General features: G+C 46.6%; 1 protein-coding gene across 1 annotated transcript in view; it reads right to left on the reverse strand.

The window, feature by feature from the left end:
• Window positions 1-17,523, reverse strand: part of LOC108579997 (homeobox protein aristaless-like) — a 52,562-nt gene that overhangs the window by 3,880 nt on the left and 31,159 nt on the right. The window contains 2 exon segments of the mRNA XM_017943647.1: window positions 1,203-1,248; window positions 7,466-7,856. Coding sequence (XP_017799136.1) covers window positions 1,203-1,248; window positions 7,466-7,856 — 437 coding nt within the window.

Here is a 17,523-nt window from a genome sequence, read left to right on the forward strand (position 1 = left end):
GTACACTTCCTCAAACGAATAATTCTCCTCCTCCTCTTCTTCGAACAATTATATTTTACTGGAGTAGACAAACTAGGAATTAATTCTCGACGTATTCGGAAATGTTTGATTAACGTTACTGCCCCGCAAACGAAGGAAGTTGGCCTAACCGAAATACATATTCGAAAGGCATGCGTGTACGTTTGAATCGCGAGTCTCGTCGGACCTGTGAATTCCTGAAAATATTTAGCACGTTGCGCGTCTTCGGTACCGTGTCATTCAGTTAAACGGTGTTCCTCGTGGCGTGTGCTCGTGTAATAACCTTAAAAGATCCGGATAAATCGTCGATTTGCGGCGGATGGCGATGTATTTGCAAGTATAATGAAAATTAGCATGGACGATCGCGGAGCGAGAGGGATGAACTTGGTACACGACGAAAAGTGGAGGAAACGGTGGTAAGAAACGTAGGAACGATCGAGTTAGTAGATGAGATTAACCGATTGCGAGGGAATTAGTTGGTTTTTCACGCAGAAAATTCACTCTTCTCCTCGATGGCTCGATCTCGCCACGTTTTTCCGCTGGTACCAAGCCGTACAACGCGACGATACACAATGTAACGTTTTTTTTTTCTTCTGAGAAATCACGTGTACGCGTACGTTGTTGGCACGTGATTTGATTCCGGCGAGAGATATTTTCCTTGTTTCGGATCTCGTACTTGGAAAACGTAAACATATTTTGCAAGTACTGCTGCGCAGGGTGTAGGCAGTACTCGTACGAACATAAACAATGTCTTGAAAGTTATTCGAAAATTGACTACAGCCAGTGACCGATAGGTCAGTCCCCCCTTCCTCGACAAAATTTGTCCTTTGCGTCCGTTCGATTGTTTGTTTCAGTACGAATTTGGTGGTCTGGTGGGTTGGGTCGCGGAATATATCGCGTTTAGTTTCAATATTAGGCGTATAAAAATAATAGAAAATGTGTTTCTATGGGTTTAGAGACGATGGCAGAGTGTGTACTACGTGCGTGTGCGTGATAACAAGGGTGGGAATCGTCGATGATGAGGAACGGAAGGAGGAAGACAGTGTGGCGGTGCATGGGAACGCTGCAGCGGTACACCAGAAGTTCGGTGAGTGTTTTATCGACAAACAACTTTGTCTTTCGACACTTTTTTATACACACACACACACACACAAGGAACATATCGAAATTGTGATTTTACTAACCTGTATTCGTGCTTCCGTAAGACCAATTTTCATTGCGAGTTCCTCCCTGAAAGTAGAAAACAGATTACAAAGTTAACGAGTTACTGCATAAGTGTTGTAGCGTGTTGTGAATTGCGAGCACGCAGCATGCATTAAATTTGATTCTCTAATGAAAATTAAGGCGTTAAATGTACTGCGAACGAGTATCGCGAGCATTTAAAAGAATTAAAACATCTACGTGACAGAAATAATCATATACTGTTCGTTAAGTTAATTAGAACGTTTGTAAGATATCAATTAATTGCATTATGTCTTCCGACACGCGTACTTTTCAATTCGATTGCCATTCGCATAAATTAGTGTGACGAGTGTAACGCATACTAGCACCGACATTTTCATAATTATTCACTGCCGCTCAGGTAGATGGTATCGCGGCTCTTACACATTTAGCGAGGGTACACGAGTGCAACACTGTTTATCGACGATACCACGCATATCATTATCTCTAATAAATTGAACGATTATTAATCACAATCGCCGAGTTGCAACGGAGAGTTTATATAACGAACACCGCTTAAGCTCTTCCGCTGTGGAACGAACAATACACGTTCCCTCTCTTTGTCTCCCTTTTTTCTAGCCGCGGTTAATATTTTTTCCCCTTCCCTTTCTTCTCGTCTTTGTTTTCGGCGTCGATTCCTTGAACTCTATTACGTGATTATCGGAGAAAAATGATCGAGGAGGACGGAGGAACGGTAGGTACGAGCACAGTGTGTCGTAGATTGATTTCGGCCGGGATAAACTCCGGAAGCCTTTCGTTTCTCGCTTTCTAGGGTTTTTGCCGGGCCGAAAAAGGATTGACCAGCGATTACATCGGTGTGTCCGTGGCAAAAGCGAATCCCCGCACGCTGTCTCGCTAGACGGCCTGCGGGGTTTCTCATCTCGCACGCAAATTGCCCAGATGTTCCACGAAATCGCAAGGAAATCTCGGTGATTATATCGCGCACAGAAGCTGCTTCTCCCTTCCGATCAGCGCCGCTTCAATTTCGTGTTTAGGCGCATTCGAGTGTACCTATATACACGACGTGTTTCGTTTCAGTCAGTGCCCGCTCGAAATTACAGGGACTTTCGGGCGAGCGCGCTCGAAAATTGACTACGCTCATTTACGCCGCGTACATACACGTTTGCCTCTTTCTCCTGTCTCAATAGAGAGTCTACCGAGATTAGGTGAAGAGGAAAGTGACTACCGAATAAGATGTAAATGATGAAGGATTATTTGTTTAAGAATCTGATCGATTTGTCAGGTAAGATCGGTGTCTGGAGACAGGCGATCTCTGGAAAGAGGCTGGAGATCCGAGAGCGAGAGAGCACCTTGGCCTGCGAGTAATAATAATTTAGCCTTTCCCTTTTTCTCCGGCACACTCACGAACGTCCTTCTGGATTTAATAAGATCACGAAATTTCGCGGTTAGACGGGCGTCCCTAATTACACCCGCCGTTCACTGGCGACTCGGTTACCCTCGATTCGCGTATCGTTATTATTACGCGTCTCCCCTTCTTCGATGTCCTTGCCATGGGAAATGTGCTAGTTGTGTATACGACTCTGGACGATTAGTCGAATACACGTTCCAGTTGTATTTAACGGGCATACACGTACGCATCGCGGTGTTGGAGGTATCGCCGAGAACCTTGTGCAACTTCTTTCACAAATCCTCTGCGCAATTTATCGCCGTGTAATTTTTTAACAGGCTCATCTATCACTGGCCTCAACGAGCTCGCGTCGAGCTGACGTCAGAGTATATTTGTATCGTAAAAACGCTCGCTTCCTCCGTCGCCGGTTTGAAACTCGCGTTAATAGCGTTTGCGATCGTGCGAACGAGGTGTGTGTATACGTAATAAGAGAGGAAGTAAAGCGCAACGCTCGCGTTTCCTTAAATACGAACCGATGTTGCTGCAACAGCCAAGCGGTTGCAATTAACTTCGGGACCAATGGCGAGAACGGAACTGCGGTTTCGCAATCGCATCGCGATAGAACAAGCGGTCTCTGTCAAAGAGTGACCGCTAAGTGGATTAAACTCGAGCTTCTTTGCCGTCCACTCGTCTCGATATTCTCTCGTGCTTCTTCGGATTACAACTATCCACCTCATCTCGATCTAGCTATAGGTGTATTGTTTTTTTTCTCTCTAATAGGTAGAAAATGGCGAATAAATGCAAAATTACGGCGTTCGACAGGAGAAATGAAACGTTCATCCGACGCCCGTTCGTTTCGTTTGTATTTCCTCGGTGAACCGGTACACGCCTGAGACTATAATTTTTCAATACAGGCCTCGCTCGCCTCGTCTATGCTCTCTTGTTTGCATAATTCGCATACGCGATCGAGGCGAAGCGAGAAAAAGAGGCAGAGAGTAAGATAGTGAGAGTGCGGTGTTGTAGATAGAATAGGCTTGGCGCGCGAGTAATTCGAGTAATTGCCGGACAATTACATTATCTAATTAACCTCGGAGGTCGAATCAGCCAGTCGGTGAGCGTTGCCTGAGTTCGTGATTGTCCCTTGTGGCGCAACCTTAATTATTATTGTTTAACATGCTCGGAATTGTCGCTGTACGTGCTCGACTAGCTCGACTGATTCGCGGAAATTCAAGAGGCAAAAGATTTCGTTCTGTTCTCTGTACAGCCGTGATCGTAACCGGATATCAATCAAGCGATGATTCGAACGTTTTCAAATTGCCAGAGACACGTGTGTATGCCTGGACGAAGAAGACCGGTCTGTCGGTGGTTTAAGGCGAAAGAAGGCGCACCGTGTGCGCCAGATCTATGACGAGTACAGACGATAGAAAAGCTGGGTAGCTACGAGGTAATATCCGTGCATAATGCGATGCAATCCATCTCGGCTCTAACGATCGGGTTGGTCAACGAACAACCCTTGGAATTTGCCATTAATCTCGGTATAAATCATACGTCTCGACTGCTGCTAGAATGTTGCGCTCGAAACGGCAATTACCCAAGGAATGACATGGCATTACCGACGATTTCGACGGTATCGCGCGCCGCTTGCTTTTCCTTCAGGAAAGCGTGGGGCGGAAATTAATTTGCCGTAATCGTAATAACGGGAAAACACGATATTCTCCAAGTCGAAGCGTTTCACGTCTCGCAAACTCGTTACCGTCGCGATAGAATTAAATACGAGCAGATCGAAGTCTCGAAGACCGGGTAAAGCGTGCGAAATTCGTGGTTTAATAGGCGTACCCCGTGAACGGCCAATTACCCATTAGCCACAGTGTCGTCAATCGAACAAATCTCGGAACAACCTGCAACCTTGGTCCTTTCGAAGATTCAAAGTTGATGCGAACGGTGGAAGAGAAGAAGGGTTGAAGAGCTCGGGAAGAAAAAAAATTCGGTTCTGCGATTAACACGGGAAGAAAGAAAGTGGAGAACGAAAGAGTGGGGGGATCCCCTGGCGATTATGGCCGTGTAACGAAATTAGCAACGAGAGAAAGAGCGAAAATTATAGAGCGTTAGGTGCGTTGATTTTTGAACGTCGTTCTAATTAGCGATCACCGGGGCACTAATCTCATTTGCCAAGAGAACGAATAACGGAACGAAGAGAGAAGCTGGCGGCATTTCTAATCGGGAGCATGACTGGTCGGTCGATTAATGACAGGAGAAGTTACAAGTCGGAACAGGGGATAGAAAAGGGAGGAGTGGTTGTGGCGGTGGTAGGGACGAGGAAAGAAGGACAGGATTGAGAAGGCGGCCAGAGGTCCGTGGAACTGGTTCCGTTCCACGGATCACTGGAAACAATCATCCTTATTAAACTCACCACCGACCCACCCCACACGGATATAAAGGTATTCTTCGGAATGATTTACCGAGAATCGTGTTCTGCCCTCTGAAACAGGTGGATCTTTTCAAACGCGTTTCGAACGAACGATAAATTTTATAAGTAAAACCTGCTACGAGATCCTTTTTTTCACTCCCCCCCCCCCTCTCTTTCGTCACAGAATTGTTAGCGCGATAAAAACAAAAGGGGGAAAAGGGGGCGAGGGAGACAGGGCGGAGAGGAAAAAAAGTAAAAACCAATAGCAAGCTATTTAGCGTGGTAGGGAGAGTTTGGTCGGATGATTAGTCGAGGCACGGTAGCTCGAGCCACACGATTCTAATCTAAATTAGATCTTAAGAGCTCGTAAAAGTAAGTGGCTGCGTTTCAGGGCTTACAACATCCTCGCGTATCTAGATATTTCATCGTAAGGTACAGATTTCTTTGACCTCGTTGATCGAAGTAATTGGATCGACGTTCGTTTCCATCTCTGTTCCCTTGCGAGCAACGTCTGCATTTTCCTGAAAATCTCCGTAGAAGAGGAGAGGCTAGAGTAGCAAAATGAGTTTCCAAGTAATTCTCGATAGAACGAATCGCACGTGTCCTTCTGTAAAAGCAACTAATGAATATGCATCGCGATCGAGCAAGGCTTACCTCCGCATGGCCTCAGCTAGTCAATAAACCTAAGCGACCATAAAATCCAATTAGTGTGAAATTAATACTCCAACACGGTATCGGGAGAGAAGGAAGAAGAAACGATCCCTGGATTCGGTGATGGGAGGGGGGGTGTGCGAAGGGAGGGAGGAGGGATTAATTTATATGAAAATGGCAAAAAGATATGGAAGGACTTGACGCGGAGAGGAAATGATCCACGATTAGGAAACGATAGATTACGCGCGGCGTGCCTTGGCGAAATTGCCTTACAAAAATTGATCAATTTCTTTATCGAGCTACGATCTAGTCGAAACGTTCTCCTCGGAAATTGCAAAATTAACTCCAACTACCACCTTTACACGCTGTACTTTCCGAAGAAAGTAAGAGTGGACAAGAGAGGAGGCAAAGGCAGAGCCACGGATTTCACATGTCGATGGGATACCACACGGACATTAGGCTTTATCTCGAAACGCGAGTCTGGACTTTGAATTTTTCGATAAGCCGGGGGCCGTTCGCTCCGGTGCGACCATAATGAGATAGCCCTTCAAGTTTTTACTCCAAGTATGCGTGCGTTACGGCTGCTAAATATTCCTTCCTTCGAACAGGATAATCGTTTTCGTTGTAACTCGATCGTGTTCTCGCGGACAGAGTTGTGCCAAGTGAAAAGGCTGGAAAGTTTCGTGGTACAAATTCGTGACGAATTTTGATCGCATGTTCCCCTCTATCAATGGTACACACCATGGGTAGTATACCTATACCTGGCTCACTCCTCTGCATATCCATCCCCCCTCCTATCTTCGTTAATTACGAGAACCCATACCGTGGCCGCAGGACCGGACCTATTACGAGCGATTACACCGCTATTAGTTACCTACCGGGTGTTCCACGCTACGAAAGAAGGCATAGCGAAAAAGAAGGAGACGAAAGAAAAAGCTACCCAGATAGATTGTGCTGCACTCGGTTGCCGGCACGTTACTTCTATGCAACTGGATTCAGCCGGCCATGGGGAACTTAATAAAGCGAAATCATCGTTTTGACGCCACGTCGGGGAATTTGCATGAGGACGATTCGCCAGCAGAAGAAACGCGATGATCGATGGCTAGTGTGGAAGGAATATCGCGTATACTGTTTCCCTGAATCGATAGATCTTGCCAGCTTTCCCGGATTCCACGGACAACCTCGTCTATCATGCTTCGTCGTTGCAGTCGGTTATTGCACCTACGTTCAACTAGAATTATACCAATATCGTGTTTCGTCGTATATTTCAGGTTACCTTATCTCTCGAGTAATAGCTTCGAATGCGAGATCTTTTTTTAGAAAGAGGTCACTTTGTTAACAATTGCTGTTACGGCTGCGTTCAAGGTCTACCTCCTCCTGTTATATACGTTCCATCGTAAATTCGTTTCGTTAGGAAATCCATAAGGAAAAAAAAAAGGAACGACTATATATAATAGTTCCATAAACGTAGGAGGAAAGTGCAGGAGAGCCTCGTGACGAAATATTTCGGCTCGGTGGAAACTAATAGCTCGCTCTGCAAGTTCCTGCTGTATCTTGATCCCGTTACACGGGAAGCCTGGAATCTGACAGACGCGACTAAACACCTCCTCTATCGTCTAGACCTGCGGGAGGTACACGGACTCCCTATCAGCCGTAACGAAGATGCCGTTCGCTCAAGAAGGACGATTCGGATAGCGAACGTGTACCTACGTACATACATTCGATACTTCTTTCCATGAATTCGCTGAAAGTGTATTCTGGCCGGGCCGCGAGTAATACACCTTTCGAGAAATAGCGAGTATCGCTTTCGTTGAACATACCTGGTGAACACGTCGGGATAATGAGTTCTCGAGAAAGCTTTCTCGAGTTCCTCCAGTTGGAAGCTGGTAAAGGTAGTCCTATATCTGCGTTGTTTCCTTTTCGGTGCAAAGTCGTCGACCTCGGTTTCGCTTTCAGGGCTGGTTGGCGCTGCCCTAGGGTGGTTGCTCTCTTCCTCCGCTCTCACTTCTTCCGTAGAGATTCCCATCTGAGTGGATTGAGGTGTTGTCGTTGTAGGTGGCGGTACCGATTGTTGATGTGCCTGTTGATTCACCTGATTCACCTGACTCGAGCTGCTCGTGCTGCTCGCAGGACTTGTCTGCGGGACAGCTTGCTCACCGCCACCGCCTCCTCCTCCACCACCTCCTCCTCCTCCTCCTCGCGTCGAATGATCTGCGACCAGAAAGATCACTTTATTTGTGGATTATCCAATCACCCGTTATATCGTGGAATGTAAAAGCGATCGAATATTATTTATAGATGAGAATTACCAATGAGATTGGATTTAATCTGAAGCATGTCGCGTCGTATGCTCGAGTGACTACGTTAAGTTATCACACGTTTCAATTGGATTCCCTGAATGGTCAGGGAAATCCTTGTGGTTTCAGTTTCCGTTCCGAGAGAATTTAAAAGTAGCTACTTAATAAGCTCCGTCGACGATAATTCGTGCTGAAATCTCCCGACGGACATTCTTTCAAATTGCACTTTCATCGTTGTTAGATTGAACAGTGACAATTGCAACCGTTCACTTAACATCAATGTCAGCCACTGTACCTTCATAGAACCAGGATCAGACATTCGCACGCATTGACGTGCAATACAAGGTGTTCCAAAGATACGTCGAAGGAAGTTTTCAGAGGAGTTACGTTCGAGTGAGACGTGAAAAGTGTGGAGACAGGTGTAAAGGTGAGATTGTATAATTAGAAGGCATGTTTGTCAAGCTGTTGTTTACACCTTTCGAAAACGACGGTTCACCTGTGAGGATCGGTCGGTTATTTTTGAATCGGATTGTATATACGACCACGCAGACACGCAGAGATGGAGACAGAGAGACAGAGGGATAGGAAGGAGGACAGAGCTATCATTCCTTTCACCGACCTTGCTGCATTAATGATCCCTACAAGCCCACACTTCGGCACGTTCGATGCTGTGAGTGATCATGTAACAGCGTTCGATTTGCTTGTAACGACCAGAATCATTTTCACGCGCGATCGATACTTGGACATACCAACCGAAGGATCTTACCTCGTGCTTACAAGCTGCTACTGATAATTCGCATCCGCAATTTGCAAAGGTATTTCAAACCGGTTTAGTGTCCCTAATAAATTTCGTCAAGTTCGTTTGCCGTGTGCTTTTATTTCGTTGTTACGTTCAGTTTCGATCGTTTGAACGGACCGTTAGAAATCGGAGTGTCGTTGTTATAGTCGCGCTCGTCCAAGAAATTGGTCGAATTCTCGAGAAAGCAGACGGATTCGTTTGTCGGCGGTCCGGTACGTTACGTCTTTGAAACCCGTGGATGCAGGCGAGAAACACACGGCGGATACGGAAAGGGGACGAAAGAGGCTGAAAGAGGAGGAAAGAGAAGAGCGGGCCCTGTAGAGGGATTAGCAGCTGTTTTTCGTCGTTTTTAGCCGATTTATCGGAAATGAGTTTATAATGCAGGTAGCCTGAACGTAATGCGGACGATAAGCGAGATCTAAGGCTGGCAAAAGGGTTTCCTCGCATTTTTGTTGGCTTTTGCCATAAACATCGAATACGCGTAGCATCGGTGGTTCGTGTTACGGCAGATAGAGAAGGAGAGCGAGAGAGGAACGCGCGTAGGTAGCCTTTTACATTATAATAGCATTAATGGGCTCGAAGCCGCACTTAATGCTCGTTCGTTCGTTGGCCAGTTCGCTTCGTTATTAACTGAAAATTACCGAAACCGAAATCTAATTCGCGTAAACACTGTAATTTCACGGCGGGAGGAGAAACGACCGAGAGTCGGAGAGACGAAAGTCGAGAGCGAAGAGGAAGCCTTCGAGCTTCAGCCCTCGAGCGTTCTCTTTCGACGAGAAACCTTTTCCCAAGTTTCTGCACCTTTTCGAATTTTTCGAATTTTCGAACTGCTCGACGGAGAGACGGGAGAAACAGGAGCTTGTTGCCGGTTCGATGGATCGAATCGTTCGTATCGAAAATTTACCATGTTAATTTATTTCTTCCCGAGCAATCGCATGCACTCACTGTGTATCGCGAATGCCCGATTAGATGCGTCACGCTCGATTAGATGCTTTAGATGGAGTGATTTCCGAGAGAGTGGCTTGAAAATCTGCTAGTCATTTCTGTCATATTTGCACGCTACTATAAGCCTGGTGTGTGTCTGTAAGAGTGAGCCAGTGTTGTACAGTCGGGTGTATACGTATACGTGCCATAGCTACGTTTGCCTAGTACATTACGCGTTCCATGTTACCTACGATCGCGATTTATGGGCATACAAATTAGCGCGGCGTAATAAACTAATTAGCCGACTCATTGAGGCCGCGTGTGTATCTCGCGGACGTGTTATAATGGTCGAGTCGACGTACAGTAGATTAGAACGATGATCTTGCGTTACCTCGAGCGCTCGAGAATTTTCCATGATTTTCTCTAGGAGACACGTAATGTCGTATTGTGCAGATACAAGTTTCGATGGTTTCTCTATTATGGGTACCTACGAAATGCGTTACATGTATGTGTAATAATTCATGTACATTTATAACGATGTGAGTTAATGGGCAGCTCGTACAGATGAAACGATAAAATATATTTATACGAAATGATGGTTATTCCAGCGCGAGTGCGTTGATGCGTGCGAATGATGGAATCGAGAGACGCGTCGGTGTACCGCGACGCGTTACATCGACGAAGGTGTTTTTGCCGCAAATCATACTTGCAAATTCTCGCTAATAGACGCATCAATGCATCCTGTGACAAGAACCGGCGACGCTCGGACGTGTTCGATTTCTCGGCACGATAATAACAAGCAATTACGAATTATCGGCAGTCCTTTGTGGCCGCTGGCTACTCACGCGATAGCGCCCTCGATAACGCTTCTTGGATATTTACCTTCCGGATGCAGGTTACGCCCGCACATGCGTTTAACCGTTTCCAGCTGAATTAATTAGCCCGTATAATGTTCCAAGTTGGCCGATAGTAATTGCAACAATGAAGAGACTCGCGTAGAACGATCAAAGGATAGGTAAGGTAAGCGAGATGAGGCGAGGCGAGGCGATGCGAAGAGAAAAGGAAGCCTCGAGCCTGGGTAGAACCGCTTACCTCTATATTACCCAGCTAACTCGCTACACGCTCTGCGAATTATCGTAGAGTTGATCGTAAGAAGTAATTAAGTTGGCAGCAACGAATATTTCTTATTAAGTATATTTAGAGCGAGCGCGGTTTCCCGATCGGGGAACGCGATTCGAATTCCAAGTATCAAGAGGTTTTCGTACGGCGACGGTGCCAATGGCCGTTCCTTAATTACAAGCTTACTGTCAACGCGCAATAACGTTCAATTACACCGCTAATGGATCGAATCTTTCAGCAGGTAGAGGTATAGTTGTGTGTACGTGGAACGAGTAATCCGATTATGCAACGAATAACCGAAAGCCCGACAACTCTTGGTAAATAATATGATTGGATCTCGGTAGTCTTGGATTGGCTCGATCTGTAATTACTCTTAACGTTCCTTAGGCTTCCAGGCGATAAATCGGTTTCGACTTCTCGTCGATGAAAAAAATATTAATTTGTTCGCACGTGTGCGTTAGAAGTGAGGAACTATTTGAAAAGAGACATCGTGCAAGATCGATACAGTATGTAGTATCGATCAGGTACCATTTTGCTTGTCCTGCTGGAGGTTCGTGTAATATACACTGTTAGTGGTAATTTTCGCAATAAAACTCGAGACCGTTTTACGATTCAATTTGCTGGCCGCACGCGATACACAAACGAGTCAAAACCCTCGTGAAATTGTTGTTGCGTTATTAGTTGTACTTGGAACGATTAGAAAATTAGTCGAACAGCTTTCTCGAGGAAAGGTTGTCCGCTATTTTCTTTTGTATTATCGCGTTAAAGGAGCTGCTCGTTATGTACATAAGGTAAGAAGTAAGTAAGTAAGTCGGACGGTAATTACGAGGTGGCGTGTACTTAGCTACGTTAATTCCTAGACCGTGATGTGATCCAACGCGAGTTTCGTTGTAGCTATGTATAGAAGTCTGATGAAAATCTGTGCGCGCGGGGCACGACCATAATCATTTGCGAATTACTCCATTATCCTTGGAGCGAGCTGAATTAACGATTCGAGTCCGCGAAATCAATTAACGATAGAGCGCCGATAGGGTTGAAATGATTTGTCGACGTCAGGGAAATTGGAGGATCATCGATCATTCGGAAATCAAACGGACCTCTGGTGGGACGAGTCTATGGTCGGGAATAAAAATGAATCCGAAGAGAGTGTACGCGGTTGTTTATCCGTTTTGCTCCCCGCGTACAAGCTGTTAAGTCGTTTCGTTCCGCTCGTATCGTTCAACTGGGAGATGTTAATGATTCCCGTGGACGATCATCGGATACGTACGAGTACATATGTACATATGTACAGTGCCTACGTGTGTGTAATGTGTAATGGCCGCGGCCGATACAAATGTCTGATCGATGCTTCGCCACTTGCCGCGCTCATTTTGTTACAAATTGCGTGTAATATTTTAATGCTGAACGAGAAACAGAGTGATCTTTGAACCGGCGCGGAGGGGGTAGGAAAAAAAAGAAGTTGTAGCCGAGGCGAGTGGGTAAAGGCGTCATAGAGATGGTTGGATCGCACGTTGCTACAGTTCTCGGTGATCGAGAATCGCGATAGATCTAGGTTGATTCGACCGAACGCAACCGTCGATAGTGATCTGTAAACGATCATTAAGCTGATCCTGAAAAGCGCGTGGTACACGCGATAAATCACGTTGGCCACCGATGTGCAATTTACCACCGCACTAACATAATTGCACGCATCCTAATCTATATCTAAATACACAGCCGCGTAGCTTGCCTTGTCATAAATTGTCGATAGCCGTACTTGATTCCTTTTTCTCCTTGCTAATGGTTCATCGAACTTTCACGGTTTACCAGATGCGTTAATTGAAGATGCGTATCGAGAAGCGATCGTTATCTCTGCTTCACTCGTTTACCAGATTTTCAAACTATTCTCCCGCCGACGGTGTTTCTTTTTTTTTTCTTCCCTTTTTCGCGAGCATTGCAATCGCGTGCGTTAGGTTCTCGTCCCTGTGGTAGTTCCGAGAAGAGGCGCATCCTTGCTCGAACAAAGCGGGTCTGATGGTTGTTGTGCTGTCGACAACGAGGATGACGAGGTGGATGACGATAGTAGCTAGGCGAGGATCGCGCAACCGTGAGCTCGCCTCTTTTTTCCTTCTTTCTCTACACAGTCGCGGCCAACAGACAGGACTTAACCACAATTACAATTATCTACGGCAGTTAATTATCCGCAATGTCACTATTAATTACTGAATTGCATCGTTGCCGCGGTTCCCCACATGGCGTATCACGGTCTTCGTGCGTGGAAAATTGCGCGGATACAAGGCGTTGAAAAAGTTTATTAGAAACCGATAATAACTTGTAACTCTGACGATAAATTTGAAACGCACGCAAGAGAGGCGGGGTATTGCTTAAGAAACGGCGCGGCGGTCGCTGCGCAACGAGATCTGACGGATAATTAGAAGCAAGTATCTCGCGATGTGAATATTAAATAATTTGTAAATGTGGAAATTTGATTGGTAATATGTAGCGCGTTAGGTTCTATACCTATGTAGGTAGAGATACCAGTATGAAATTAAGTTGTCGCATTTATCTTTGGTCATTATCTCCGGCCTTGTTCGTTATTCTTTCCATGTTATTTTCCACAAAGTAAATATTTCGCGGTATTTGCGAATTAAGCTAATTGTCGTAGCGGTGGCGACGACGGCGACGGCGGCGGTGGCTGGTGGGAAAGATAGATAGAGAAGAGGCAAAGACGCGAGTGAGAAACGAAGATAGGTGTACCTATAAGAGGTCGTGCGAAGAAGGGGGCTCTGACTTGTTGATTAATAACGGGTAATTACGTTTTTTTACCGTCCTTGTAATTGTTAATAATTGAACGTAATCGTAATGCTTTTTTAATCGCATTAGCTGACGCGGTGGATTGCGCAACGGAAAAGAATCGCTGAACGATCTCGGTTGCTAGCCACGACGGCTAAACAGAACTAAAGAGGAGGACGAAGACGACATTTTCTACGCCGGATGCGCCTTAGCCATCGTACGCTTTTTTCCACGTCCGGAGAATTATAGCGCTTCTACGATATAGGCGGTTAACGGTGGAATAGCGAGCATCACACGAATATCTGTGTATGATGTATGTACGTATAGGTGCGTATAATGGATCGATCAAAGGGGGGGGGGGGGAAAGGTTTAAAAAGAATAGCGTAACTATTCGGCGATGGGACTCTCGTTTGTTGGCACGTTGAAGCCACGACACGGAGGAATTATTATAGTTCTGTGCCGGAAGTACCATTATTCGTCGCTGGGTCTTTTTGTTCTCTCGAAAGAGAATAATAACAGCGTTGCGGGACGATGCACCGGGGCGCGAATAAAAGGATGGCTGTTTTGCATAATTGTCGAAGCGTATACCGACGGTGTAATCAAGAAATGAGGCAGCTTTTTGGAAGCGGCCTGGTAAATTTCACCTTGTGAGTTCGATGCCGCCTCTTCGCAGACCGATCTTGCCCATTAACTTCGTCTCTTCTTCTCTCTCTTTCTCCTCGCATGAACAGTGTGTCCGCGAAAAAGAAATTGAAAACATCATAACGCGAGCAACCTTCGACGGGGTACGACGTGTTCTTCAGTCGGCTGGTTCGATCGTACCTTGGTTTCCATTTACCAATATTATGATACTTTTCGATCGTCCAGCAAAATCAATCCACTTTCGTACCCGATATTTCCGTAATTAATACGAGCTCATAAATTATCGAACAACTACAGAGTCACTTCATTAAAGGCGTCCAGTCGGTGCGCGCGAGAGACCGCGCCATTGCGCTCGGAAGCCCGAGGGAGGGAACGAGAAAGCGGTAATCAGGTTTTCTACCGGTTTTCCAAATCCACTTACGCATCGTTATGTCGTATACATCGAGAACGTCGTTTCTTTTCACCGTGGATGAAGTCGTTTGATTTATGTGTGACGGTTAAGGGCCGATTACTCTACCTCCGCGATGCTTTATCTAGTCATCGATCATAGCCGCAAGAACCTAACCGTACGCATTGTGTGCGACACGCACACGCACACAACCGTTAATACCTTCGAGTCGTGTGCAACGAAAATTTCAACTTTGCTAAAGTCTTGAAAGAAAAAAAAAAAGAAAAATAGAAGAAAAAGGAAAGGAGCAAAGAGCGACGAACAAGTATAGTAGATGGACGTCGAGAGAGACGCCAGACCTTCTCGCGACCTACCGGCACTTGGCGTACCATTGTTTTCGCCTTTCCAACGGAATTCTAATTAAGCAGATCGACAGATAGGCCAGAGGAGCACGGCCTAGCGGCTAGCGAGGCGAGCAGGGTTATTAGACATTTTTTTCCGTGGAACCGCGGGCGATGGAAGTGGAGTTTCCGTGGAAGGGAGGAGGGTGAACGCGCGAGGTCTGCAATTATTATTCAATTTCCGTAACTGCACTTATCTTAACCCGATGTCACAATCGCGCTGGCGAGTTCTCGCGTGTCGTTGTGTGCATCTCGCGCACGTACTTACCACAGCCTTTCCCTGTTCGCGTGTATTGCATGACGGTAAACCGGTGGAAGAGAGAGAAAGAGAGAGGGAGTTTTGCCGCGCGTTGCAGAGGGTCACAATTAAAGCGCATTAGTCCACACCGGGCACACACTCGCGCGACCGTGCAGTTGCGCGGGCAATTTTCGAGTCGCTGCCACCTTGACATTCTTAACGCCGCGTCGCGCCGCGCCGTTCCTTTTACACCGACTCGAGTCTTTCGTCAGTTTCCACGTTGTCTCGTTCTCGTCACCTCCTCCTTCTTCCGTTGACCAATGTCGACCGCTACCTGTGCTCGCGAATTTCGAACAACGTTGCCCGTTCCTTTAACTATAATCCTATTATCAAGATTCTTTTCGGATGGTAGATCGAGGAAGAGGGCGTCTACCACAATTGCCGCGTTGCTCCCGATAAGGATCGTCGTGGTTGTGGTCGTTGTCATCGTTTGCGACGACATGCGTCCTTTTAATCGCGTTCCGAAAGCCTGCCGAGCGCATCGAGGCGACAACCTGCATGACCCTTGCATTCTACGCGAGGTCCCGCGACACCGGAATAATTAGTCGAGGTAGCCGTGAATCGTCGTTAAGTGTACAACGCAGGATATCCTCCATATACCTACAGTCCCTGTAGACTTCAACATAGGGTAAAACACGATCCTCTACGATACACGCGCGTCGCACTCGGGACAAATTTTCAACTGGGAATTGTCGTTCGTCGAGAGAATTATCGTGTAAAAATTGCGCGTAGACAGTGGTCCTTTTGGCGAATCGTTTATCGGAAAAGTATTTTTCGGGAGAAAGCTACGGTGGTCCGTGAGTGTGTGTGTGTGTGTGTGTGTGTAAGTCGATGGTGATCCGTAGAAATGGTCAGGACGTCGCAAAAATTCTCCCAGGAGCACAAGTTTCCGATTCCAATTCCATCTCTCGGGCGCAGTTCCTTTTCTTTAATCTTCTCCCGCGGGCAACTTCTTCTCTCCTGCTTCGTGGAACCCGGGAGGATTAACCCGTCACAGATTCGGTGGAGGGCCAGGGACCAATTTAGTCTCTCTGTCTCGCTCTCCTTCTTCGTTACTCCGGCGTTGCCGGTCGGTGTCTGTTTCTCTCGGCGAGAAGCCGCTCTACCACGGGCTTTCAACGAACCCGGGTGTCGGGTTCTTGGAGTTTCACGGTGGTTTTCGTGGCGCTATCCTACTGCTATCTGGAGCCGCGGTAATGTGCTTGCCTTGTCCCCGATTAATCCGAGTCCTCAGGACCACTCTCCACTACAGATATGTGCACGTCCTTCGACAGTGGCGGTCAAAACGCCGCTTCGAATCTTTTTTTCGTACCGACCACCGGTGCACAGGAATCCAACGATCCGTCGCGTGTGTATTTACTGCGATACGAAATTATTTTATTTCCGAGGAACAAATTCTCTCTTCTATGTTGATTTCGACGTTGTTCGGAAGTAGGGAAACTATCGGGAAGGAAATGTAGGGTGATTTCAACGAAGGAGGTCCCTGTAGAAGCAGACATGTTACGGGTGCCGGCGTGTCCTGTGGTGTCGCGTCGTTTTAGTCCCACCTCCAAGGATCATCGGATGTTATCTGTGACGTGGAATGTCGTCGTAGGTACGAAATACAAATAAGGCCTCCACACTTGGAATTAGGATCGAGAACCTTTTAGATGTTTATCTGAGATTGGCGCACGCTGCGGAGCCACGTGCCTCCATCGCGTAAGAACGCATTCTTCGGCTACGCCTGTTGAAAAGTTACGGCCATCTAATTAACCGGCGACGCTCAACACGAGCAATTTGAAATTCGAATTTCCCCTTCTAATGGAAATTTATGGGACGACTGTCTCGAGGCGAGAAAAAAGGAAACGGTGGTGTATATACCTAATAACAACGTTGCAATTAATTGATCCAACTGATACGTAACGCGTTCTCGAACGTCCGCTTGTCCGCTTGAGTTTTGCGTCCGGGTAAAGACAAGCTGGCCGCGTTACGATTCGTCGGTAGTTTTCTCCGTTAGCGTAGACCTCGATCGACAACGTTGATCGAACATAGTCACGCGAGCAATTAGAGTGGAAGAAGTTTAATCCGGTCGCGATGCCAGTCTTCTTCGTATCTTGACATTCCACGCTGACTTCCGAGAATGCGATCGTTTAGCGGGCATACGGGAGCAATTCATCGAGACAACGCATTCCGCTGTCTAATCCGTTTAACATAAAGCCGCCGTCCTCGTCCCGCTTCTTCTTCTTCTTCTGCAACTTC

Source organism: Habropoda laboriosa, unplaced genomic scaffold, assembly GCF_001263275.1.
Source record: "Habropoda laboriosa isolate 0110345459 unplaced genomic scaffold, ASM126327v1 scaffold2, whole genome shotgun sequence".
In the NCBI taxonomy this organism is placed as follows: Eukaryota; Metazoa; Arthropoda; class Insecta; order Hymenoptera; family Apidae; genus Habropoda; species Habropoda laboriosa.